General features: G+C 49.5%; 1 protein-coding gene across 1 annotated transcript in view; it reads left to right on the top strand.

The window, feature by feature from the left end:
• Positions 1-475: 475 nt before the first annotated feature.
• The window catches only part of FARSB (phenylalanyl-tRNA synthetase subunit beta), a 134,596-nt gene continuing 107,776 nt past the window's right edge, over positions 476-27,295 (top strand). Inside the window, exons 1-7 of the mRNA XM_075340819.1 lie at positions 476-618; positions 1,260-1,315; positions 2,657-2,811; positions 6,418-6,490; positions 9,049-9,164; positions 26,026-26,176; positions 26,343-26,451. Of these exons, the coding sequence (XP_075196934.1) occupies positions 561-618; positions 1,260-1,315; positions 2,657-2,811; positions 6,418-6,490; positions 9,049-9,164; positions 26,026-26,176; positions 26,343-26,451 (718 nt within the window). The 5' untranslated portion in view covers positions 476-560. The remainder of the gene's footprint in view (positions 619-1,259; positions 1,316-2,656; positions 2,812-6,417; positions 6,491-9,048; positions 9,165-26,025; positions 26,177-26,342; positions 26,452-27,295) is intronic.

Genomic DNA, 27,295 nt, shown 5'->3' with positions numbered 1-27,295 from the left:
CCACCTCTACCCCGGCTATATCAACCCTAATCTCCGCCGACCCCACCTCTACCCCGGCTACACCTCTCCCGGCTCCGCCTCTACTCCCGGCTCCGCCTCTTTCGCCGGCTCCACCTCTCCTCCGGCTCCACCTCTCCTCCTGGCAGTCCCACTGCTCTGATTGGTCACGTAACCCTTTCCGATCTCTCCTTGTCAGGACCCCGCCTTGCGTTCCAAGCCTCCACACAGCTCCTGTCAGTGATTGGTCCGGTGCTGAGTCATGTACTTTGATTGGGTAAAGGAAGGCCCGGCCGCGAGAGTGATGCAATACTGAGTAAAGCGTGTAGGGGTGGCCAAGCGATGCCTGCTGAGGGAATAAAAATATCAGCATTTAATGGACGTGTGCATTTTGTAGCGTACAATCATAAGACAACGCTCTTCATGGATAATCCAAACATGAATTTAATGTGAGGTGGAAAGTCAGTAGTGGTGGTTATATTTCTTCAGGCGCCGCGGACAGACGATGTGAGGAAAGTTTTCTCTGCCGTCCTTCCCTTCTATGCCGGCGCTGCAGCTGAGCCATGCCGACTGTCAGTGTGAAGAGAGACCTGCTGTACCGGGCGCTGGGCCGGACATACAGTACGTGGCGCCCGCACCTAGGGTGTGAGGGCAGGAGACTGTGTACGGGCAGTGCTGGCAGTTATTGTAGCAGATCAGATTGTCCATCACCATAGTAACCTGTGTCCTGGGGTGACCTGTGTGCGCTGCACATTACCCATAATATAACCGGGGTCATGCACTGTATGGAGCGAGTGATTATTACATGGAGTGTCCTGGATACGTATTCATCTTTGGCTCACAGACATGACAAACCGCTCTCAGTTCTGCGTCTTCACCGCTGCTACGATCTGTATTGATTGGCTGCAGCGGTGTCATCACATCTACAGTGCACATCACTGCTGCAGCCAATCACTGGACCCAGTAGTTGGGGACAGTGATTGGCGGCTGTGGTGATTGTTGTCTGCTATAGATCACCGCTGCAGTCGATCAGTAAAGCCCAGGGCTGAGGCAGGAGAGGATGAATACCCGCTGTTTGCTCCCCATACACTTTCCATTCTCTGTACGGGGAGACGTCTTGCCAATAACAAATATTTTTTAAGATTCTGTATAGAATGTGATTCCTGCCAGTGATGGGCAGCAGCGCCTCTATCACTCCATTATCTGTCTGGGGGAGCGAGGGTTCAGTACATATATCACCCCCCTCTCTTTTTACCTTTCAGCTGATGAAGAGTTTGATGAGCTGTGCTTTGAGTTTGGGCTGGAGTTGGATGAGATTGTGAGTATACGGCTCGTGTCCGCAGATGATGTACTCATGAGGGTTCTAATGTTTATTGTAATGTGTGTAAATGCTCAGTCTACCCCGCTGATGGCGTCACAGATCCCCAACATTTCCTTCCAGGTTTCCTTCCGGATGCTCCGCTGGGTTCCTTACTAGTCACTTCTGGATGATTTTATTAAATCTTGGTACGGGGTTGCACTTTGTTATAATAAAAACAAAACAATAATGCCGCTCTGCTCACTGCCCCCCGGATCCAGCACTGAATGTCTGCCGCAGCTCCCCAGGCCCAATATTGGCGGTGTGGCAGCGAATCAGTGAGCTCCATGGCTGTGAGACGGGCACTCCATCTACAGAGGTCGAGCCGCCTCACTTATTGGCTGCCTTGCTGACAATGTGACAGTGCCATACCCCAGCAGCAGGGGCAGAGACTCTGTGCTGGACCCGGGGACGGTGAGTAAACACAGTTTGTTTTTTATACAGCAAACAGCAGCCAGGGATCAGGATTTTCTGACCGGGGGCAACCTCCTAATAATTGTCCTTCACAGGCAGAAATGCCACAAGAACAAACAGTGTACTGAATCTGGTGCACACGGAGAGTCACATAGTCACTAAATGCCGCCAGTTAGGTCACTGTATTTCCAGAATGGACAGTCGTCCCTTGTACATAGGATATAAGTTATTAATCACTGGTGGTCCGACTACTGGGGTCCCCTGTGATACCGAGAAAGGGGACTGCAGCGCTCCATCCAGAAGGAAGCAGGGTGATGGGACTGTCAGACAATGACGATTACAGCGGGCCGCACTTTCCCACTGACCTGTGCACAATGAGTGGAGCCTGGGCTCCCTCCATTATATTCAGGGCTCAGACCTGTGTTTTGGAGTCAGAGCCCAGTCCTTGGGAGTTTATCTGTCCCCAGAAATCTAAGTTCTCTTCTATCTAATTCTGATCTTATCCCTTTAATCTTATACAGAATTCTGGAAAATGTGAGTTACACTCTCTGGCTGCCATAGACAACGATTCCATGTCAGACTGATCAGGAAAATAAAACGCCTATATATTTTCAGCTTTACCATAAAGCAAGCACCCAAAAGCCTGATAACTAATGACTGTAGAGAAACCCAATCTGTGCCCTGGTTTTAGGTCGTACTCACGGGGGGGGGCAGAACTAACATAAGTGGAGCAAGAGGGTCACCAGTAAATTTTCTCCCCTAGTTTTACTTCTCCATAATGTGAATCCACAGTATGCATTCTCCCTTGGCTGTGACAGATGTGGATGAGGAGTCATCATTGGGAAATCTAGTTATTACTTTACAAATCGCATATTTTTATCATTTCAGACGTCCGAGAGAGAAATCCTGAGCAAAGAGAAAGGTGATGGAAAGTCGGACGCAGCCTCCGATGTTATTCTCTTCAAGATCGATGTGCCCGCCAACCGCTATGATCTCTTGTGCCTGGAGGGACTGGTGCGAGGGCTGCAAGTGTTTAAAGAAAGGTACAATAAGTGACGGAGATGGGGACTGGTGATTGGGATGTGCAGAGTAGATATAAAAAAAACTGCAGCACTTTTTGTTATATAACCTGTCGTGTAAAATGTCTGCCATGCATAGTCTCTGACATCACAGGCTTGGCTGACCTGACAATATGGCGACAGAGAGGGCTCCCCCACTATTGACTGAAGACTCTAAGGGAGATAATGACCAGAATTGGGAATATCTCTGAGCCAAGCCTCCGCCGCAGGGTGTCAGCTGTACGATGTGGCTGATGGCTCTTGTACATGAACCTCCCCGGGTCTTACATACATAGTGTCAGAGCTGTAAATGTACAGGGGATAAATAGATGGTCCAGGGATTTTTTTTTTATTCTAACAGTCTACATTAGTTCCAGGTACAGCCCCACTCTTGTCAGTCAGCCGTTTGGTGTATTGCAGCCATTTGCTTCCAGAGTTGTTGCCCATGGACGTGAATGGCAAGGTTCATGCAGAAAATCAACCCCAGTTTTCTAATCGCGGACACCTTGCTTACCATTATATGTCTGACTTTCCTCTAGAGTCGCCCACTCAAAGGGGTTGTGTAATGCCGGCGTCACACGGTGCGATATGTCGTCGGGTTCATGGAATTTGTGACGCACATCCGGCATCTTTAGAGATGTCGTACCGTGTGACACCTCCGAACGACTGTGAACGAGTAAAAATACTCACCTCATCGTTGCTCGTTGACACATCGCTCATTTTAAAAATGTCGTTCCTCCTTCTGTGCTCCGGTTGTTCATGGTTCCCGAGGCAGCACACATCGCTCTGTGTGACACCCCGAGAACGACGAACACAGCTTACCTGCGTCCCGCCGGCAATGCGGAAGGAAGGAGGTGGGCGGGATGTTACGTCCCGCTCATCTCCGCACCTCCACTTCTATTGGCCGGCCGCTGTGTGACGTCGCTGTGACGCCAAACGTCCCTCCCTCTTCAGGAAGAGGATATTCGCCGCCCACAGCGACAACGTGAGGGAGGTAAGTGCGTGTGACGGGGGTTAACAACTTTGTGCACCACGGGCAACTAATTGCCCGTGACGCACAAACGACGGGGGCTGGTACGAGCACTCATGCGATCGCACGATCGATCGTACCGTGTGACGCCGGCCTAAGACTTTAGGATAAGTCATTATGTCTGTATGTCAATGTCTGATTGATTGGAGGGTGCGACACCCGGAACTACTCAGTTGCAGTTCACAGCACAGCTCCGTCCACGGAATAGTGGCCGTCCTGGGTACTGCACCTACGCCCCATATTGATTTGAATAGGGGGTGGTTATGTACTAGCAAGGACCGAGCAGTTCTGGCCTCTGGCGCCAAGAAGAGCTGATTGGTGGGGTCTCCGAGTGTCACTCTCCCACCAATCAGACTGATGACTTATCCTAAGGAGAGGTCATCAGTGTTAACGTCCCGGACAACCCCTTTATTGGTAAATAGCAGTTAGTAGCTCTGTCACAAATTGGACAGCTCCTTTAACTTAGAAAATAAAGGGGTTGTGCACTACTTGGACAATCCATTTTTAAATAATATATTACTTTATTTGAAAATAAAAACACGTTATACTTTTCTCTCGCACCGAGCATCGTCCACAGAAAGTGAGAGTACAGCAGCCTTAGGCTACATGCGCACGCTGCTTTTTTTCCTGCTTTTTTGCTGCTTTTTTGGCTGCAGTTTTGTCAGCAGAACTTTGTGACATCTGACTTCCCAGCAAAGTCTATGAGAAGTCAGATTTGTCATGCGCACATTGCAGTTTATTTGTCAGCGTTTTTTTTGTCAAAAGTTTGTGACAAAAAAAATGCAGCATGTTCATTCTTCCTGCGTTTTTGTCAACATTTGTCACCCATTGAAATCAATGAGGGCATCAAAAACGCAGGGAAAATGCATGCTAATCAAAAGTGGTGCATTTTACCTGCCTTTTACCTGCGTTTTTGGTACCAAAAACGCAGGTGATTTGTCAGGAAGTGAGGTAACAGGCAAGTGGTCCCGTCCCGTCCTCCACATGTTCCCCGAAGTACCGCTGTCCCCAGGGGAGATGATGTGAAGGATGGGATTATCAGCGGCGGCGGCAGCGAGAGGGAAAAAATCAATGTTTTCAGCTGCCAATGTCCATCCCTCTCTCGCTGCCACCGCCGCCGCTGATAGTCCCGTCCTCCACATCATCTCCCCTGTGCGTGCACGCTGGGGACAGCGGTACTTCGGGGAACACGTGGAGGACGGGACTATCAGTGGCGGCAGCGAGAGGGGGATGGACATTGGCAGCTGAAAACATTGATTTTTCCCTCTCGCTGCCGCCACCGCTGATAGTCCCGTTCTTCACGTGTTCCCCGAAGTACCGCTGTCCCCAGCGTGCACGCACAGGGGAGATGATGGACCCCTCTCGCTGCCACCGCCGCCACTGATAGTCCCGTCCTCCACGCTCCTGTCAGCTCCACGCAGTAGCGCGATCAGCTGAGCTGTCACTGAGGTTACTCGCGGCCACCGCTGGGTTCAGCGGTGGCCGCGGGTAACCTCAGTGACAGCTCAGCTGATCGTGCGGCTCTCTTCAGTTGCTGCGTGGAGCTGACCGGAGCGGCGGTGTCTGCTGCTTCTACGGTCACCTCCATGCAGCAGAGCTGGAAGCGGCGCTGGACCATCCTGGATTACGCCGGACATAGAGGGCTTTTAGGGGTTTATTAAATGGGAGAACGAGGGAATTTGTTAGTGTTTTTTATTTCTAATAAAGGATTTTTTCAGGTGGGTGTTTATTTACTGTAATTTACAGATTAATCATGGAAGGTATCTCGGGGAGACGCCTGACATGATTAATCTAGGACTTATTGGCAGCTATGGGCTGCCAATAACTCCTTATTACCCCGATTTGCCAACGCACCAGGGCAAATCGGGAAGAGCCGGGTACAGTCCCAGAACTGTCGCATCTAATGGATGCGGCCATTCTGGGCGGCTGATGACTGATATTGTTAGACTGGGGGGCTCCCCATAACGTGGAGCTCCCCATCCTGAGAATACCAGACTTCAGCCGTTTGGCTTTATCTGGCTGGTATTAAAATTGGGGGGGACCGCACGCCAGTTTTTTTTTAATTATTTATTTCTAATTTTTTTCTTTCTTTCAATTCAACAAGCTTTATGGGCTTGTTTGAACTGAAAAATACATGAAACAATTGTTGACAAAACTGCAGCCAAAAACGCACCAAAAAAGCACCTACATTTTTTGTGACATTTCCAGTCTCTCTCTGACAAGGTGCAGTTTTGGCTGCAGTTTTGGCTGCAGTTTGTGAACACGAAAAAGAAGCAGCGTGCGCATGTAGCCTAATAGAGGCCGCTGATTGGCTGCAGTGCTCCCAATGTCACTGGAGACCCAGCACGGACATTACTGGAACGTCGCCGGTACAGGAGGGAAATATATGGCGTTTTTATTGAAAATTAAACAATGAAGTAGTGAACGACCACTTTAAGATGCCTCCAGCAGGTCCCTTTCTGTACGTTATTTGCTTTATGCACAGTCTATTATGCATTATGTGTATCTATTTGGAACGCACCGTAATACTTACATTATGTGCTAATATTTCTTCTGTACAGGATTGATGCCCCTAGATATAAGAGGATTACACCCGCTGATAGTCAGCTACAAAGACTGTTCATCACAGAGGAGGTGAGACTTTCCTTCATTTATAGTTCTGTGTCATGATCAATGTATGTCCTCCATGTTAGATACATATACTTAACTCACAAAAAAAGTTAGGGATATTTGCCTTTCAGGTAAAATCTCAGGATAATCCTAAAATGCCCTCTAATTTTTCAGGGGAACTCAATGTGACCTTCTCTACACTTTTGAGTGCACATGTGCAACTGTTCAATGTTTCAGTGCTTTTGTACAACTCGCTCTTCTCTAACAAGGAGCTTAATGGCAAAATTCACAACAGGTGTTTTATCCATGACCTACCCAATACATTTCTGCATGCAGTTAGAATTGGTATTAAACAGTCCTCCTCATCATGCTGTTCACATTTTGACATCATGAGACCAAGAAGACACCCAACAATTGATCAACAGTACCTCGCCATTGTGAGGCTTCAAGCAGGGTGTTCTCAGATAGAAGTGGCTACTGAGCTCAGAGTGTCATCAGCATGTTTCAACAGAGATACAGAGAGAGTGGAAGAGTCATAGAGAACATAAAAGTGGACTTGCAAGAGTACCTGACCACACCACCAGGAACAGGCGTTGTCTACCCTGGACGGGGGACCGGTGGGCTCTAGTGCTGTTCACTGATGAAAGTTGATTCACGCTGAGTAGAAATGATGGCTGGCAACAATGTTGGTGATCTCAAGGAAAGCGTTAGACATCAGACACTGTTGTCACCAGATGAGCCTTTCGAGCTGTTGGTGTTACAGTGTGGGCCAGTGTGTCTAGTCAGTACAGAACTGTCCAATGCTTTGTGAATTGTACAGTGACAAGCCCATAGTACTTGAATAACATCAGTAATCCAGTCATTGTGCCCCTGCATGAACAACACAGGCCTAATTTCATCTTCATAGACTACAATGCTCCACCTCGAGTTTGCATCGTTTGGGAACGGCTGCTGGAGACTGGGGCACCTCAAATGGAGTGTCCTGCATTTTCTCCAGACCTGAATCCCATAGAAAATCTAAGGGATCAGCTGAGTCGCCGTGTAGAGGACGTAATTCTGTACCCCAGAACCTAAATGACCTGTGAGCCACCCTTCAAGAAGAGTGGGATGCCATTCCTCAGCAGATGATAACTCCACTTGTGAGCAGCAGGAGACATTGTCAGCTGTAATTGCTCAAGGCCACATAATAATAATATTTATTTCTATAGCGCCAACATATTCCGCAGCGCTTTACAATTCACACATAGCATGTTATTGAGACATTGACATTTTTTGGGGTGTGGGGTATAATCACCACTGTTGTTGGCTTTTATTTCAATAAATTGTTTGAGATGAGGAAATCACCATCTCATGCTTCTACGTAAACGACCTACTTATATGATAAAATATTACTGTAGCGTGAACTTTTTACATTTCACCTGAGCCAAATATCCCTAACTTTTTTCTGAGTTGTGTAGCTGGAAGATACAGAGCAGATCTAGATAAAGGCGACCTATCACCAGTCTGTGCCTGCCTCTTTTATTTAAAATATCAGTTGCCTGCCATAGTGTAATACTGTTGTATGAACTGAGGATTTCGATCTCGTTAGGGCAATAACATCCAGAGACGGGTTCTTGGTGCAAAGAAGTTTTATAATATGTAACCACAATATGTACACAGAAAATAACATAAACACAGTATATACCTGCCAGGTTCGGAGCAAGGGGGACTCCCCCAGGGAGGCCACCAGGAGCGAACCCCTATACAGGGGCTGTCTGGCGATCACCCCCGAAGGCCTAAATGCGCAGCAGCCGGGACACGAAAGAGCAACAGGTTATCGTCCAAAAATGTCCGTACATGATGTGGAACGTGGGTTCTAGGGTGGATATGGACCGGAAGGGACCGGGCACAAGCGCTGACTAGGGACGGCAGACGGAGTCCGGGACCAGTGAGGCCACAGCTTGATAGACCAGGTGGAGCCCAGGGCCGGTGTCGGGTGATTCACCAGGATCCAAAATAACAACCAGGAAACGAGAGCAGCAGGGCAGGAGTAGACAGGAAGCAGTTTACTCAAGCAACTAGACTAAGCTTAGGGGTGGGCTTTTAAACAGATGAACAGGAAGTAGGGCAACAGAACAGAAAACTCCATGTTAACAAAGGGCAAGATCCTTCAGAAGCAAATTGGAAATCCCGAACACTGAGACACAGCCTTGCAATTTTTCTAAAGAACACTTATCAGATATGCTGAAAAATGTAGGTTTGGTTGGTTTCAGGTCAGGAGACATTTGGCCACTGAATCACTTTCGCCCTGCTCTTCAGAATTGCACCAAATGTGGGTTTTGGAACAATTGTTATGTTGGAAAAGTGCACGTCTACCAAGGGCACAGAGTGATGGAGCATCTTCTCTTTCTATGTAAATCAGCCCATGTGTGAATTCATGATCCCATCCATGAAATGTAGCTCCAGACCCCAGCAGCTCTAATGCACCCCCCCATAAGGACAGCTTCTTGTATTTTCCATCATCTTTGTATATTTTCATGTTAATATTCGGTAATACTGTCCTCTGTTCCTGTGACTAATACCTGTGCTCTTCTGTGCATTAGACCTCTTCAGTTCGCCCCTTTGCGGTGGCCGCTGTGCTCCGGAACATAACATTCACCCAGGATCGATATGAAAATTTTATAGATCTGCAAGAAAAACTTCACCAGAACATATGCAGGTACCTACATCTTTTTTTTCTGTATGTTTTGAGGAAATGTATGCCACAAATGTATCGGATATGATGTTTGCAATTCTTAGTATCTTACATTGTAAAGGGGTATTCCAATGACTAACGTCTATGGCATACGGGTGTGTCCACCCCCCCCCCTCCACTTTTCATGAATTTTCTTAGGATGATAAATTTTATAATTTATCAGAAGGGAGTCATAATATTCCTGTGTTGTGTAATCCCCATTAGGAATTTGTGCTCCATTAGTGACAATGCCATCCAGTGTACATCTTGTCCCATGTATGCAATCCCTGAACACCCATGTGAGGGTGCATGCTGATATGTGCATATTGTGGATTTGGAAGCCCAGCTACTGGATCTAAATGAACGGCTGCAGCAGTGACATCCATTGATAGTATGGAAAGGAGTTTGCTGCTCACTGAGGTAGTTGTGGGGGAGGATCAAACTGTGTTTTTCCAAAAAATAAGACACTGTCTCATACTTGTTTTGCCCCCCAAAAAAGCGCTAGGGCTTATTTTTGTGGTAGGTCCTTTTCTTGGAGAAACATGGTTGTGGGTAAGTTTATCCCCGCAGACCTAATACGTCTGCATGGCTCCCTGGTCCTCCTGTGATCTTTGGCGGGCACTCCCAGTAGGTAAGCTCCATGCTGCATCCCCTTCTTCTGGCCGACACACTCACATACATCAGATCACACAATCACACATCAGATCGCGCACACACATTCACCACATCCAGCAATACTGATTTCTTTCAGCCAGCAGGGAAAGATAGGATGCAGTGCAGTGCAATGCTTGGAGGACTCGGCAGTGAAACACACCGATGCGTTCCACCGCACTGCTTCTTAGGATTCTCTGCCAGCCAGAAGAAATTTGTATCGCTGGATGTGGAGTGTGTGGTGTGTGTGTGGTGTGGAGTGTGTGTGTGGTGTGGAGTGTGTGGAGTGTGTGGAGTGTGTGGAGTGTGTGGAGTGTGTGGAGTGTGTGGAGTGTGTGGAGTGTGTGGAGTGTGTGGAGTGTGTGGAGTGTGTGGAGTGTGTGGAGTGTGTGGAGTGTGTGGAGTGTGTGGAGTGTGTGGAGTGTGTGGAGTGTGTGGAGTGTGTGGAGTGTGTGGTGAGTGTGTGGTGAGTGTGTGGTGAGTGTGTGGTGAGTGTGTGGTGAGTGTGTGGTGAGTGTGTGTGTGTGATGGTATGAGAGATGGTATGAGAGATCTGATGTACATGGGTGCGATCACTGCAGGTCCTCTGCTCGGCGTCTGGTGAGAATGATTGCAGGGTGTCTGCTGTCTATAATGAAGTGTCCAGCAGTATCTGTAATTTTTTTAGCTGCATGGACACTTCATTATTGAACCGCGACTAGGGCTTATTTTCAGGGGATGTCTTATATTTAAGCCTTGCTCTGAATATGATGTAAATCTCTCCTAGGGCTTATTTTTGGGGGAGGGCTTATTTTTTGGAAAAACACGGTATGGATCTGCAGAACAGTGAAGCAGCTAGCTGGGTGACAGAAGGTGGGGTAGAGGGAGCCAAGGAGGCTAGTCCTGATCTGGCACACCCCAACAAGTTTTGCTAAGTTTTCAGTTGAGTGGGGTGTCAGTACAGGAGTAGCACTTCTAGAGCAAGACACGTCCTGTGAAAGCCGGAGGAGTGTCTGCTCCAGTAAGGGGGTAAACAGGAGTGCGGTCAGGCCAGCAGGTGCTGGTAGTGGGGGACTCCTTTATTAGGGGATAGATAGGGCGATCTGTCACAAAGGCAGGGGTTGTTGAACAGTGTGTTGTCTTCCTGCCGCTCGAGTTCTGTACATCGTGTTTACTGATTACTGGGAGGGACTGGTGAGGACGCAGCGGTCATGGTGCACATCAGGACACATGACAGTTACAGATAGGTGGAAAGTCCTTAAAGATGATTTCAAGGAATTAGGCTGTAAGCTGAAAGCAAGGACCATGAAGATTGTTTCTGAAATACTGCCTGTACCATTTGCCAGAGAGGCAGCCGGAGCTCAGCTATCACTTCTCTCGAGCCCTCAGCGGTGATTGTGTGTGCTGCTCCTGTGCCTGTATGATCGCTAGGACACACCGAAATGTCCATTTGTGGGGAAGTAAAATATATCTTTGTACCGTGTTAGCCAGTAGAGATAAAAAAATTGTTTAAAAGAACTGAAGTCCTCAGTGGTTGATACCTTTTTAATGGCTAACTGAAAAGATGGTAATAATAGCAGCTTTCGAGACTATTCAGGTCTCTTCATCAGGCATGGTATAACACAAAATCTGAAGAGTCACATATTTATACACAACAGGACATAGAATGGGGCAGTAAAAAAACAAAACAAAACAACAACCAAGTTATATAAAACAGAATATAACTTGGAATATAACTTTTATATAACTTGGTTGGTTTTTTTTTTTTTTTTTGCTGCCCCATTCTATGTCCTGTTGTGTATAAATATGTGACTCTTCAGATTTTGTGTTATACCATGCCTGATGAAGAGACCTGAGTAGTCTCGAAAGCTTGCAATTATTACCATCTTTTCAGTTAGCCATTAAAAGGTATCAACCACTGAGGACTTCAGTTCTTTTAAACTAATTTTTTCATTTGTGGGGATGCACTACAAAGTAGGGAGTACTGGTACCTCCAGTATCTGGGAAAGGGTTAATCATAATCACGGACGCACATTCTTTACTGTAAGAGCAGTGAAACTATGGAACTCTCTACTACATAATATTGTAGTGGTCAATTCAGTACTAAAATTCAAGAGAGGCCTGGATGTCTTTACTGAAATATATAATATTACTGGCTATGTGCTGTGTGATTAAGCGTGGATCCAGGGAACTAGTCTGATTGTCGTAGGTGGAGTCGGGAAGGAATGGCGCTATTAGTGTCTGCCTCGTGGGGTTTTTACCTTCCTCTGGATCAGTATGTTAGGTTATAGTGACAAAATCAAGATCCCACGCTAATAAATGCATCAACATAAGTGTGACATAATATATAACGCATCCAACCAGGGAATAAATGTGAGTATTTCGACTATAAACATTAGACCAATAAAGATAAAACTAACAACGATCAGTTAGAAGAAAACTTGTAGGTCACTGTGGTTCAAACCTGTGTCATTTTGTCATAGGTCTTCTGAATCATAGTATCATAGTTTTTAAGGTTGAAGGGAGACTCTAAGTCCATCTAGTTCAATCAATATTTTTTTTTATTTATAATAATGATATTAAGTTGTGTTTCTTGCCAAACTGTTTTCTACTTTTAAAGGTTTATTCCCATCTCCAAGATTCTATCCTAATATGTAGTAGGTGTAATAGTAGTAATAATAATAATAATAATAATATAATATACAGTGGGTATGGAAAGTATTCAGACCCCTTTAAATTTTTCGTTGCAGACATTTGGTAGATTCAAAAAAAGTTCATTTTTTTCCCCTCATTAATGTACACTCTGCACCCCATCCTGACAGACAAAAAACAGAAATGTAGACATTTTTGCAAATTTTATAAATAAGGAAAACTGAAATATCACATGGTCATAAGTATTCAGACCCTTTCCTCAGACACTCATATTAAAGTCACATGCTGTCCATTTCCTTGTGATCCCCTTGAGATGGTTCTACGCCTTCATTGGAGTCCAGCTGTGTTTAAACTGATAGGACTTGATTTGGAAAATCACACACCTGTCTATATAAGACAGTGCATGTCAGACCAAATGAGAAACAGGTCAAAGGAACTGCCCAAGGAGCACAGATCTGGCCAAGGTTACAAAATAATTTCTGCAGTACTCAAGGTTCCTAAGAGCACAGTGGCCTCCATAATCCTTAAATGTAAGAAGTTTGGGACCACCAGAACTCTTCCTAGACCTGGCCGTCCAGCCAAACTGAGCAATCGTGGGAGAAGAGCCTTGGTGAGAGAAGTAAAGAAGAACTCCAAGATCACTGTGGCTAAGCTCCAGAGATGCAGTAGGGAGATGGGAAAAAGTTCCACAAAGTCAACTATCACTGCAGCCCTCCACCAGTCGGACCTTTATGGCAGAGTGGCCCAAAGGAAGCCTCTCCTCAGTGCAAAACATATTAAAGCCTGCATAGAGTTTGCAGAAAAAAACACATGAAGGACTCCCAGACTATGTGAGAAATAAGATTCTCTGGTCTGATGAGACGAAGATAGAACTTTTTGGTGATAATTCTAAGCGATATGTGTGGAGGAAACCAGGTACCTTATGACAGTGAAACATGGTGGTGGCAGCAACATGCTATAGGGGTGTTTTTCAGCTGCAGGGATGGGACGACTGGTTGCAATTGAAGGAAAGATGAATGTGGCCAAGTACAGAGATATCCTGGAAGAAAACCTCTTCCAGAGTGCTCTGGATCTCAGACTTGTTCATCTTCCAACAAGACAATGACCCTCTGTGACCATTCTTGACCGGCCCAGCCAGAGCCCTGACCTAAACCCAATTGAGCATCTCTGGAGAGACCTGAAAATGGCGTCCACCAACGTTCACCATTCAACCTGATGGGACTGGAGAGGATCTGCAAGGAAGAATGGCAGATGATCCCCAAATCCAGGTGTGAAAAACATGTTGCATCATTCCCAAGAAGACTCATGGCTGTACTAGCTCAAAAGGTGCCTCTACTCAATACTGAGAAAAGGGTCTGAATACTTATGGCCATTTTATATTTCACTTTATCTTTTTTATAAAATTTGGAAAATGTCTACATTTGTTTCTTTTTTGTCAAGAGGAGGTGCAGAGTGTACATAAATGAGGAAAAAAATGAACTTTCTTTGTCGCTCCATTGGGAGACCCAGACAATTTGGGTGTATAGCTTCTGCCTCTGGAAGCCACACAAAGTATTACACTTTAAAAAGTGTAACCCCTCTCCTCTGCCTATACACCCTCCCATGGACCACGGGCTCCTCAGTTTTATGCTTTGTGTGGAAGGAGGCACACATCCACTCATAAAAAAAAAAAAAAAAAAAAAAGATTTCTCATACATAGTATGATGGATGGAAGAAAAGAGGTCCCCTATGGGGTCCCCGGCATGCTCCCTTTTCTCCCCACTATGTCGACGGTGTTGTTAAGGTTGAGGTACCCATTGCGGGTACAAAGGCTGGAGCCACATGCCGTCTCCTTCGCCATCCCTTATGCGGCTCTGGGAGAAGTGGGAGCCTCACCGGTCATTCACCTGCTGAGACCGTGCTCCATCCGCAGCCCCTGGTGGAACCTGCCTGACTGGAGCGGTTTCATCCCCAGGGACCCGGGCCCTGCACCTTGAAGGTACTCTGTGTCCCCATGTGGGGACGGTACGGGGAGAGAGGTCGCCTTTCTCCCCAGTAGCGCCGTCCGTTGTTTTTCCATCGGAATTCCGCGCCGACCGTGCCTGCTTGTCGGGCATGGCCTTAAATTTAGTCCCCGGCTTCATCGCGGCCTAGTCGCGAAAAATCCCGCCCCCGGGCTTGCCTGTCAGGGGTAAGGGCGGGATTACCGACAGAGGGCTGGAGCATCTTTGCATGTCTTCCCTCCCCTCTAATGGACCACTATGGGGCCTCCAGATTCCCGCCTTTGGCCGGCGCCGCCCATGGCTCCACTCCCCCCTTGAGAGCTCCGGCGGCCATGTTTGGCATTCTGCCGGTGTATGCTGCAGCTGCACAGCTCTACAGCTCCGGGGGACCCACGACAGGGAATCTGGAGGACACCAGCGGTTGGTAAGCCGCACCGGTCACCCGGTGCTGGTTCCCCTAGGGTGCCGTGATTATATATATATATATATATATATATATATATAATATATTTGGAACGGCTGTATAACCCTTTCCCATATACCCTCAGTGGTCGCTCTCCTAAGGGACACTTATTGCTTACAGCATGTCGTCCACAAGGAGCAAAGCCCCTAAGGCACAGGTTTTTTTCGCAGCCTGTACCTCTTGTGGGGCTATGTTGCCTGCGGGATCCACCTACCCTCACTGATCAATGCTCGACTCCTGCCACGCTTGCTCAGCCGGAGCCTCGGGCACTTGTGGGCCCCTCGGCTCATGTAGATCCCCCTGCTCCTCCTGAGCAGGCTGCAGGGACAGAGTCACCGTCATTGGTCTCTTTCGCTGAGAAACTCTCTGTCACTTTCTCAATCCATTGCACAGTCTATGGACAAATGGTCATCTAAGCTCCTTGAGGCATTGCAGTCCAGACCGGGCTCTTCACAGGCACCGGCCCCTGTTAGTTTGTCTCCTCCAGGGCCTTCTCGGTCCACGCTGCAGCGCGCTCCCAGGATAGCCCCTAGGTCCCAGGCGGAGGACTCCTGCCCGGATCGCAGTCCCAGACCGGCTAAGCGGCCTCGCTGGGACTCTTCCCCGGCCTCCTCACGCTGCTCTGGATCTCAGCTTGAGGACTCTCAGGATGACGAGGCGGACGTGGGAGCTCAGGGCTCTGACCCTGACTTCGCCCTCAACCTTGATACCCCTGAGGGGGACGCCTTAGTAAATGATCTTATTTCGTCCATCAACCAGGTGTTGGATCTCTCTCCCCCGCCTCCACCTGTAGAGGAGTCGGCTTCTCAGCAGGAGAAACACCAATTTCGATTCCCCAAACGTACGCGCAATACGTTTTTTGATCACTCTAACTTCAGGGACGCTGTCCAGAAGCCCAGAGCGGTTCCGGACAAGCGCTTTGCTAAACGGCTCACTGACACGCGTTATCCCTTTCCACCTGAAGTCGTTAAGGGCTGGGCACACTCTCCCAAGGTGGATCCTCCAGTCTCTAGATTGGCTGCTAGGTCCGTTGTGTCTGTTGCCGATGGCTCATCCCTGAAGAATGCCACTGACAGACAGACAGAGCTCTTGGTGAAGTCTATTTATGAGGCCACGGGTGCGTCTTTCGCCCCGGCCTTTGCGGCTGTGTGGGCTCTCCAAGCAATCTCGGCTTGTCTGACTGAGATTAATGCTGTCACACGGAATTCTGCTCCGCATGTTTCTTCCTTGACCTCTCAGGCATCAGCTTTTTCATCCTACGCCATGAACGCCGTCCTGGACTCCACTAGCCGTACGGCTGTAGCATCTGCTAACTCCGTGGCAGTCCGCAGGGCCATGTGGCTGCGCGAATGGAAAGCAGACTCTGCTTCCAAAAGGTTCTTAACTGGTTTGCCTTTTTCTGGCGAACGTTTATTTGGCGAACGATTGGATGAGATTATTAAGGAATCCTCGGGAAAGGACTCCTCCTTACCCCAGTCCAAACCTAAGAGACCTCAGCAGAGAAAAATCCAATCGAGGTTTCGGTCCTTTCGTCCCTCCGCCAAGCCCCAATCCTCTTCGTCCAACCGGCCGGAGAAAGGCCAGAGGAACTCCTATGCGTGGCGGTCCAAGTCACGCCCCCAAAAGGCCGCAGGAGACACTGCCTCCAAGACGGCCTCCTCCTGACTCTCGGCCTCACCTAGCCACATCCTCGGTCGGTGGCAGGCTCTCCCGCTTTGGCGACGCCTGGTGGCCACATGTTCAAGACCGGTGGGTGAGAGACATTCTGTCTCATGGTTACAGGATAGAGTTCAGCTCCCGACCTACGGCTCGTTTCTTCAGAACCTCTCCACCCCCCGCACAGGCCGAAGCACTTTTTCAGGCAGTGGACACTCTAAAGATCGAAGGAGTTGTGATTCCCGTTCCCCTTCAGGAACGTGGTCGCGGATTTTACTCCAACTTGTTCGTGGTGCCAAAAAAGGACGGGTCATTCCGTCCCGTTCTGGACCTCAAGCTACTCAACAGACATGTGAGAACCAGACGGTTTCGGATGGAATCTCTCCGCTCGGTCATCGCCTCGATGTCACAAGGAGACTTCCTAGCATCGATCGACATCAAGGATGCTTATCTCCATGTGCCGATCGCACCCGAACATCAACGTTTCCTGCGTTTCGCCATCGGGGATGAACACCTCCAGTTCGTGGCATTGCCTTTCGGCCTGGCGACAGCCCCACGGGTTTTCACCAAAGTCATGGCATCCGTCGTGGCGGTCCTGCACTCTCAGGGCCACTCGGTGATCCCCTACTTAGACGATCTCCTAGTCAGGGCCCCTTCTCGGGTGGCGTGTCAACAAAGCCTTCCCGTCGCTCTGGCGACTCTCCAGCAGTTCGGGTGGATCATCAATTTCCCGAAATCCAAGTTGACACCGACCCAATCACTGACTTACCTCGGGATGGAGTTTCATACCCAACCAGCGTTAGTCAAGCTACCGCGGGACAAACAGCTTTCTCTGCAGGCGGCGGTGCAATCACTTCTTCGGAGTCAGTCTCACCCCTTAAGGCGCCTCATGCACTTCCTGGGGAAGATGGTTGCAGCTATGGAGGCAGTGCCGTTCGCGCAATTCCATCTACGGCCACTCCAATGGGACATTCTTCGCAAATGGGACAAGAGTGCGGCTTCCCTCGACAAGAACATCTCTCTTTCACTTGCAACCAAAACATCACTTCAGTGGTGGCTCCTACCCACATCTGTCTCGGGGAGAATCCTTCCTACCCCCAACCTGGGCCGTGGTCACCACGGACGCGAGCCTGTCAGGTTGGGGAGCGTTTTTTCTCCACCACAGGGCTCAAGGAACCTGGACTCCGATAGGATCGTCCCTTCAGATCAATATCCTGGAGATAAGGGCAGTATATCTAGCCCTATTGGCTTTCCATCGGTGGCTGGAGGGCAGACAGATCCGAATCCAGTCGGACAACGCCACTGCCGTCGCCTACATCAACCACCAAGGCGGCACTCGCAGTCGTCAAGCCTTCCAGGAAGTCCGGCGGATTCTGCAGTGGGTGGAAGCCACAGGCTCCACCATCTCCGCAGTTCACATCCCGGGCGTAGAAAACTGGGAAGCAGATTTTCTCAGTCATCAGGGCATGGACGCGGGGGAATGGTCTCTGCATCCAGACGTGTTTCAAGAGATCTGTCGCCGCTGGGGAACGCCGGACGTCGATCTCATGGCGTCATGACACAACAACAAGGTCCCGGCCTTCATGGCACGGTCTCAGGATCACAGAGCTCTGGCAGCGGACGCTTTAGTCCAGGATTGGTCGCAGCTTCGACTGCCTTATGTGTTTCCCCCTCTGGTGATGCTGCCCAGGGTACTACGCAAGATCAGGTCCGACTGCCGTCGCGCCATTCTCGTCGCTTCAGACTGGCCGCGGCGGTCGTGGTATCCGGATCTGTGGCATCTCACGGTGGGTCAACTGTGGGCACTTCCAGACCGCCCAGACTTGCTGTCACAAGACCCGTTTTTCCATCTGAATTCTGTGGCCCTCAACCTGACTGTGTGGCCATTGAGTCCTGGCTCCTAGTGTCTTCAGGGTTATCTCAGGATGTCATTGCCACCATGAGACAAGCCAGGAAGCCAACGTCCGCCAAGATCTATTACAGGTCTTGGCAAATCTTCCTATCCTAGTGCGCTGATAACGGCTTTCCGCCATGGCCGTTTGCCTTACCCACATTCCTTTCATTCCTACAATCTGGAATGGACAAGGGTTTGTCCCTCGGCTCTCTCAAGGGCCAAGTATCGGCGCTATCCGTGTTTTTTCAAAAGCGTCTAGCCAGGCTTCCGCAGGTCCGCACGTTCCTGCAGGGGGTCTGCCACATGGTCCCACCTTACAAATGTCCGTTGGAACCTTTGGGATCTTAACAGGGTCCTGACGGCTCTTCAAAAGCCGCCTTTAGAGCCGCTGCGGGATGTCTCTCTGTCCCGTCTTTTGCAGAAGGTGGCCTTCCTGGTGGCAGTCACATCACTTCGGAGAGTGTCTGAGCTTGCAGCGCTGTCATGCAAAGCCCCCTTCCTGGTTTTTCACCAGGATAAGGTGGTTCTGCGTCCTGTCCCGGAATTTCTCCCTAAGGTGGTATCCCCTTTTCACCTAAATCAGGATATCTCCTTGCCTTCCTTTTGCCCTAATCCAATTCACCAGTGTGAAAAGGATTTGCACTCTTTGGATCTAGTGAGAGCACTCCAGTTCTACATGTCTCGCACGGCGCCCCTGCGCCGTTCAGATGCGCTCTTTGTCCTTGTCGCTGGCCAGCGTAAGGGCTCTCAGGCCTCCAAGTCAACCTTGGCTCGGTGGATCAAGGAACCGATTCTCGAGGCCTACCGTTCTTCTGGGCTTCCGCTCCCTTCAGGGCTGAAAGCCCATTCTACCAGAGCCGTAGGTGCGTCCTGGGCATTGCGGCACCGGGCGACGGCTCAGCAGCTGTGTCAGGCAGCTACGTGGTCTAGTCTGCACACTTTCACGAAGCACTATCAAGTGCATACCTATGCTTCGGCAGACGCCAGTCTAGGTAGGCGAGTCCTTCAGGCGGCGGTTGCCCACCTGTAAGAGGGGGCCGTTTTCGGCTCTTTTGATTGAGGTATTCTTTTACCCACCCAGGGACTGCTCTTGGACGTCCCAATTGTCTGGGTCTCCCAATGGAGCGGCAAAGAAAAAGGGAATTTTGTTTACTTACCGTAAATTCCTTTTCTTCTAGCTCCTATTGGGAGACCCAGCACCCACCCCTGTGCCCTTCGGGCTGGTTGTTCTTTTGTGTACACATGTTGTTGATGTTGATTTGTTCTTATGGTTCATGGTCTTCAGTTCTCCGAACATCCTTCGGATTGAATTTACCCTAGACCAATTTATAAGTTATCTCCTTCCTGCTTTTGCTCCAAAACTGAGGAGCCCGTGGTCCACGGGAGGGTGTATAGGCAGAGGGGAGGGGTTACACTTTTTAAAGTGTAATACTTTGTGTGGCCTCCAGAGGCAGAAGCTATACACCCAAATTGTCTGGGTCTCCCAATAGGAGCTAGAAGAAAAGGAATTTACGGTAAGTAAACAAAATTCCCTTTTTTTTGAATTTACCAAATGGCCGCAGTGAAACAGAGGGAAAAATTTAAAGGGGTCTGAACACTTTCCATACCCACTGTAATATTAGCAAATAACTCCAAATAGAAATGTAGTATAGTTCTCCTGATTAGCTGTGTTGCTTACCTCATGTGCAGGGCATTACAGCTTAGTTATCCATAGTAATGACCACTTGTATAGTGACAGTTAGTTGATCATGGTCGTTACTATGGATACCTAAGCTGCAATGCCCTGCCCATGAGGTAAGCAACATAACTAATCAGGCTAACTATACTACATTTCTAATTGGAGATAATTACTAATATTATTATTTTCTTTATCGTTCCTATGGGAGACCCAGACATCGGGTGTATAGCTTCTGCCTCCGGAGGACACAAAAAGTACTACACTAAAAAGTGTAGCTCCTCCCTCTGAGCCTATACACCCCCTGGAGAACCAGATCTAGCCAGTTCATTGCTTTGTCTTCAGGAGGCATACATCCACACATGCATTCTCATCTGATTTTTCATTTTTGGAAAGAGTTTGAAGAAAAGCGGGTCTAAGTCTGGACCCCCGGCATGTCCCTTCTCACCCCACTGTGTCGGCGGTGCTGTTAAGATTGATACCAAGGCTGGAGCCTTACATGCCGCGCTCCTTCACCATCCCTCGGGCTCTGGCTTGAAGTGGGAGCCAGCACGGTTCTCCATGCTTTGCAGGAAACCGGTCTCCATCCGCAGCCCTTCAGGATCCTGCTGGACGGAGCACTCATCCCCAGGGACTTGGAACCCTGCGTCTCAGCAAGCTAAGTACCTGAGACGTTTATATTCTGGGGGTCCCTGTACTTTATTATGGTGGGAGAGTGTGCTGAGTGAGTTTTCTGACATTTCCGGCCGGTTCTCTGGCTGTCGCCTGAGAACCGCGCCGATGGTGCCTGCGCGCCGGCCGCACCGCTCAAATTTAGGCCCCGGCTTCGCCGGAGGCCTACTTTCGGTTTCACTGCCCACGCATGTCATTCATGCAGAGGGACAGTGCGGCTCCGCCCAGCGGCCGTTCTACACAGGGGAGAGACACTCCTCACTGAGTACATGTCTCCTCCCCTGTAAGTCTCTTTGGCCCTCCAGATCCCGCTCTCAGGGTTGGTCCCGCCCCCTCTCCTCGCTCCGGCACCATTTTATCAGCGTTTTCTCTGCGGTCATCACTGGCTGCAGCATCCCTGCTGAGGTGCTTGGGGGTCCGGGCTTCGGGATCTGGAGGGCACACAACACCGCTCCAGCGGTCTGGTAAGCCACAACCTCTGGTTGTGGGCCTCTGTATATACTCTCTGGGGGTCACTCTGGCGAGCCCCCACTTCAGCAGCATGTCTCACATGAGGAGCAAGGCTCCAAAGCTATATTCAGTATGCACTGCATGTAAGCTCGTGCTGCCTGATCCGAGCACATATCCACATTGTGATGCCTGCTCTAACCTGACAATGCCTCAGCCTGGAATCGCACCCACAGTGGTCTCTCCGGCTGCTCCGGCTCCTGTGGCTGAACCCCCGGCTTGGGTAGAATCTCCCAGTCTTTTGCCGACTCCATGGGACAGCTGTCCCGGACTTTGCTGAACATGCATGAGCCCCCTTCACAGGGTGCCTCTGCTGCTAGGGCTCTCTCAGCGGAGCTCACAGAGGATTCTTCATCTGGGGCTGACTCGCGGGACGAGGAGGATGCCTTTACAGGGGGCTCGGAGGCTACCTCCATGTGCCCCATTGATCTGTCCGAAAGTGACTCAGATGTTAGTGATTTGATTGCGTCCATTAATTCTGTACTGAACCTCAATCCGCCAGTATCAGAGGAGCAACCCTCTCTGGCAGAAAAGCACCAGTTTACCTTGCCTAAGAGGACAAAGAGTGTGTTCTTTAACCACTCCAGTTTTCAGGCCGCTGTGACCAAGCCTAGGGCATGTCCTGACAAACGCTTCCCAAAGCGTGGTTCTGATGACCGTTTTCCCTTTCCACCTGAGGTGGTCAAGGAGTGGGCTCATTCACCAAAGGTAGACCCCCCCGGTGTCTAGACTCTCAGCCCGGACCGTGGTATCAGTGGCTGATGGCACCTCTCTTAAGGATTCCACTGACCGCCAGGTTGACCTTCTGGCCAAATCTGTATATGAGGCGGCAGGGGCCTCGTTCTCCCCATCTTTTGCAGCAGTGTGGGCTCTCAAAGCCATCTCTGCTTCTCTAGAGGAGATGCATTCCCTCGCCAGGGAATCTATGCCCGAAATGGTTGCCTTAACTTCCCAAGCTTCTGCTTTTTCATCCTATGCCATGTCTGCCATGCTGGAGGCTTCTCACCGCACTGCGGTGGCTTCGGCTAATTCCCTCGCTTTCCGCAGGATCTTGTGGCTTCGAGAGTGGAAGGCAGATGCTTCTTCAAAGAAGTACCTTGGTGGGCTCCCTTTTGCTGGGTCCAGGCTATTCGGTGAACAACTGGATGAAATTATTAAGGAAGCTACTGGCGGGAAGAGTACTTCCATGCCACAAGCCAAAACCAGGAAACCGGTCCAGGGTAGGAACCAGTCGAGGTTTCGTTCCTCCAACTGGTCGTCCTCTAAGCCCTCGGCCTCGTCCACTAACTCAGCCAAGGACCAAAAATCCAACTGGCGCACAAAGGCGCGTCCACAGAAGCGGGATGTCATCTCCCACGGCTACAGGATAGAATTCTCTTCCAGCCCGCCAAACAGATTTTTTCTGTCAACTCCCCCCTGTTCCAAGGCCGCCGCCTTCTCTCAGGCCGTGGCATCCTTGCAGGCCAACGGAGTAATTGTACCGGTTCCCGCCCGGGAACGGTTCAGAGGTTTCTACTCAAATCTCTTCCTAGTCCCCAAAAAGGACGGTTCCTTCCGGCCCATCCTGGATCTCAAGCTTCTCAACAAGCATGTTCAGGTGCGGCATTTTCGCATGGAATCTCTGCGGTCAGTCATTGCCTCAATGACCCAAGGGGATTTCCTGGCATCCATCTGCATGTGCCAATTGCAGTTTTTCACCAGCGTTGGCTACGGTTTGCAATCGGAGAGGAACATTTCCAATTCATGGCTCTCCCCTTCGGGTTAGCCACGGCTCCTCGGGTATTCACTAAGGTCATGGCAGCAGTGATTGCGGTTCTGCACCTCCAGGGGTTGGCAGTGATTCCTTACCTGGACGACCTTCTAGTCAAGGCTTCATCCAGCGCAGACTGTCAGCGGAGTGTCTCGCTCACTCTCGCCACTCTAGCCCAATGCGGGTGGCTGGTCAATCTGCCCAAATCCACTCTGACTCCGACCCAGAGTCTCACGTACCTAGGGATGCAGTTCGAGACTCTGCCGGCACTTGTGAAGTTGCCCTTGATCAAATAGCAGTCCCTCCAACTGGCGGTGCGCTCTCTGCTGAGGCCCCGCCGTTATTCCATCAGGCACCTGATGCAGGTGCTGGGTCAGATGGTGGCGTCAATGGAGGCTGTTCCCTTTGCCCAGTTCCATCTGCGTCCTCTGCAGCTGGACATTCTCCGCTGTTGGGACAAGCGGCCTTCCTCCTTGCACAGGTTAGTGGCTCTGTCGCCACAGACCAGGAGCTCTCTTCAGTGGTGGCTTCGGCCCCTCTCTCTGTCTCAGGGACGCTCCTTCCTGGCTCTGTCCTGGGTGGTCCTCACCACGGATGCCAGTCTATCCGGCTGGGGAGCGGTATGTCTCCACCACCGAGCACAGGGCACTTGGACTCCATCCGAGTCAGCCCTCTCGATCAATGTGCTGGAAACCAGAGCCGTGCTCCTGGCTCTCCTAGCTTTTCACCACCTATTGGCGGGCAAGCACATCCGAGTCCAGTCAGACAACGCGACAGCGGTTGCCTACACCAATCACCAAGGCGGGACACGCAGCTGCCTGGCAATGTTAGAGGTACAACGTATCCTTCAATGACCGGAGGACTCCAAGTCTACCATATCCGCAGTCCACATCCCAGGCGCGGAAAACTGGGAGGCAGATTATCTCAGCCGTCAAACCGTGGACAGTGGCGAGTGGTCCTTGCATCCGGCAGTGTTTCAGTCAATCTGCCGCAAGTGGGGCACTCCGGACGTGGACCTAATGGCATCCCGTCACAACAACAAGGTTCCGATTTACGTGGCTCGCTCCCATGATCCTCAGGCCTTCGCAGCGGACGCTCTGGTTCAAGACTGGTCCCAGTTTTGTCTGTCCTACGTGTTTCCCCCTCTAGCTCTCTTGCCCAGAGTCCTGCGCAAGATCAGAATAGAGGGCCGTCGGGTCATCCTCATTGCTCCGGACTGGCCCAGGCGAGCTTGGTACCCAGACCTGCTCCATCTGTCCGTAGAGGTGCCGTGGCATCTTCCGGACCGTCCAGACCTTCTCTCACAAGGTCCGTATTTCCGCCAGAATTCTGCGGCTCTCAGATTGACGGCGTGGCTCTTGAGTCCTGGATCTTGACGGCTTCTGGTATTCCTCCTGAAGTCATTTCCACTATGACTCGGGCCCGGAAGTCTTCCTCGGCCAAGATCTATCACAGGACTTGGAAAATTTTCCTGTCCTGGTGTCGCTCTTCCGGCCATGCTCCTTGGCCTTTTTCCTTGCCGACCCTTCTGTCCTTTTTACAGTCCGGTCTGCAGCTAGGACTGTCCCTCAATTCTCTCAAGGGACAAGTCTCGACTCTGTCAGTGCTGTTCCAGCGGCGTATCGCCCGGCTGGCTCAGGTCCGCACCTTCATGCAGGGCGCGTCTCACATCATTCCGCCTTACCGGCACCCCTTGGATCCCTGGGACCTCAATTTGGTCCTCACGGCCTTGCAGAAACCCCCCTTTGAGCCTCTTAGGGAGGTTTCTTTGTTTCGTCTTTCACAGAAAGTTGTCTTTCTAGTGGCCATAACTTCCCTCAGGAGAGTCTCTGATTTGGCTGCGCTCTCTTCGGAGTCACCTTTTTTGGTCTTTCATCAAGACAAGGTGGTTCTCCGTCCGACTCCGGACTTTCTCCCTAAGGTGGTTTCTCCTTTCCACCTTAACCAGGACATTACCCTGCCTTCCTTTTGTCCGGCTCCTGTTCATCGCTTTGAAAAAGCGTTGCATACTCTGGATCTGGTGCGGGCGCTCCGGATCTAGGTGTCTCGCACCGCTGCTCTTAGGCGGTGCACCTCTCTTTTTGTGCTAACCACAGGTTGGCGTAAGGGCCTCTCTGCTTCTAAGCCGACCTTAGCCCGTTGGATTAGGTCGACCATTTCGGATGCCTACCAGAGTACTCAGGTGCCTCCCCCGCCGGGGATCAAAGCACACTCGACCAGAGCTGTCGGTGCCTCTTGGGCTTTCAGGCACCAGGCTACGGCTCAGCAAGTCTGTCAGGTTGCCACTTGGACTAGCCTGCATACCTTTTCAAAGCACTACCAAGTGCATGCTCATGGTTTGGCAGATGCGAGCTTGGGCAGACACGTCCTTCAGGCGGCTGTCGCCCATTTGTGAAGTTAGGCTCCGCCTACTTCTCAGTTTTTCTGTTTATTCCCACCCATGGACTGCTTTGAGACGTCCCAATGTCTGGGTCTCCCATAGGAACGATAAAGAAAGAGAATTTTGTTTACTTACCGTAAATTCTTTTTCTTATAGTTCCATATTGGGAGACCCAGCTCCCTCCCTGTTGCCTGTTGGCAGTTTCTTGTTCCGCGTGTTATCACCGGCTCTTGTTCGGGGACAGAGTCTCCGGTTGTTCCGGTTCTTGCTCTGTTTTTACTTGTGGGTGGCTATTCTCCTTCAGCTTTTGCACTAAACTGGCTACATCTGGTTCTCCAGGGGGTGTATAGGCTCAGAGGGAGGAGCTACACTTTTTAGTGTAGTACTTTGTGTGTCCTCCGGAGGCAGAAGCTATACACCCAATGTCTGGGTCTCCTAATACGGAACTATAAGAAAAAGAATTTACGGTAAGTAAACAAAATTCTCTTTATTATTATTATTACACCTACTACATATTGGGATAGGATCTTGGAGATGGAAATACTTCTTTAAAGATGTGTTATTAGAAATCCCTTTCTCTTGTAGGCGAAGGACACTGGTTGCAATTGGAACCCATGATCTAGACACCATCACTGGACCGTTCATTTACACTGCGAAGCCCCCATCCAGTATCAGATTCAGGCCACTGAACCAGAGCAGAGAGTACAGCGCACCAGAGGTGATGGAGCTGTACCGGGTGAGTGATCTTCCCCACAACCACTTATATGTGTAGTTTAGTACATCCAGATGGGTGATTATCATGTATGCACATGTTATTACCAGAGATTCAGGGTTATTGAATATCGCCCATGGTATAGTCACAAGCCATATTACTCCCACTAATCTGCTTTCCTTGTTCGCAGACTGACAGCCATCTGAAACATTTCCTGCACATAATAGAAGACAAGCCAGTCTACCCTGTGATCTACGACAGCAACGGGGTGCTGCTGTCTATGCCGCCAATCATCAATGGTAATCGATTTATCAACTATGTGTGTCTTAAAGGAAAGGTATAGTCAGAAAATGATCTATTGTTTAAATCAGGGTTTTGTTGTTTTTTTTTTTTTTTTAAATATCACAATCTGTATTAACCCCTTCGGCCCCGGGGCACTTTCCGTTTTTGCGTTTTTGTTATTTGCTCCCCTTCTTCCGAGAGCCGTAACATTTTTATTTTTCCGTCAATCTTGCCATATGAGGGCTTGTTTTTTGCGGGACAAGTTGTACTTTTAAATTAAACCATACGTTTTACCATATGGTGTACTGAAAAACTGCAAAAAAAAGTGTGATGGCACAATAGTTTTTGGGATGTTTTATTCACTGTGTTCACTATATGGTAAAACTGATGTGTGTGTATGATGCCTGAGGTCGGTGCGAGTTTGTAGACACCAAACATGTATAGGTTTACTTGTATCTAAGGGGTTAAAAAAAAAATTCACAAGCTTGTCTAATAAAAGTGGCGTACGTTTTGCGCTATTTTCCAAAACCTGTAAAGTTCTCATTTTTTGGGATCTATGGCTCAGTGACTGCTTATTTTTTGTGTCTCGAGCTGACCTTTCTAATGGTACCATTTATGCGCAGATTCTATGTTTTGATCGCCTGTTATTGCATTTTGCATAAAACTTGCGGCGACCAAAAAACGTAATTTTGGCGTTTGGAATTTTTTTGCCACTACGCCGTTTACCAATTAGATTAATTGATTTTATATTTTGATAGATCGGGCATTTCTGAACGCGGCAATACCAAATATGTGTATATTTATTTATTTTTTTAACCCTTTAATTTTCAATGGGGGAAAGGAGGGTGATTTGAACTTTTA

Source organism: Anomaloglossus baeobatrachus, chromosome 3, assembly GCF_048569485.1.
Source record: "Anomaloglossus baeobatrachus isolate aAnoBae1 chromosome 3, aAnoBae1.hap1, whole genome shotgun sequence".
Classification (NCBI taxonomy): domain Eukaryota; kingdom Metazoa; phylum Chordata; class Amphibia; order Anura; family Aromobatidae; genus Anomaloglossus; species Anomaloglossus baeobatrachus.
This window is presented reverse-complemented; position numbering and strand designations above follow the sequence as displayed.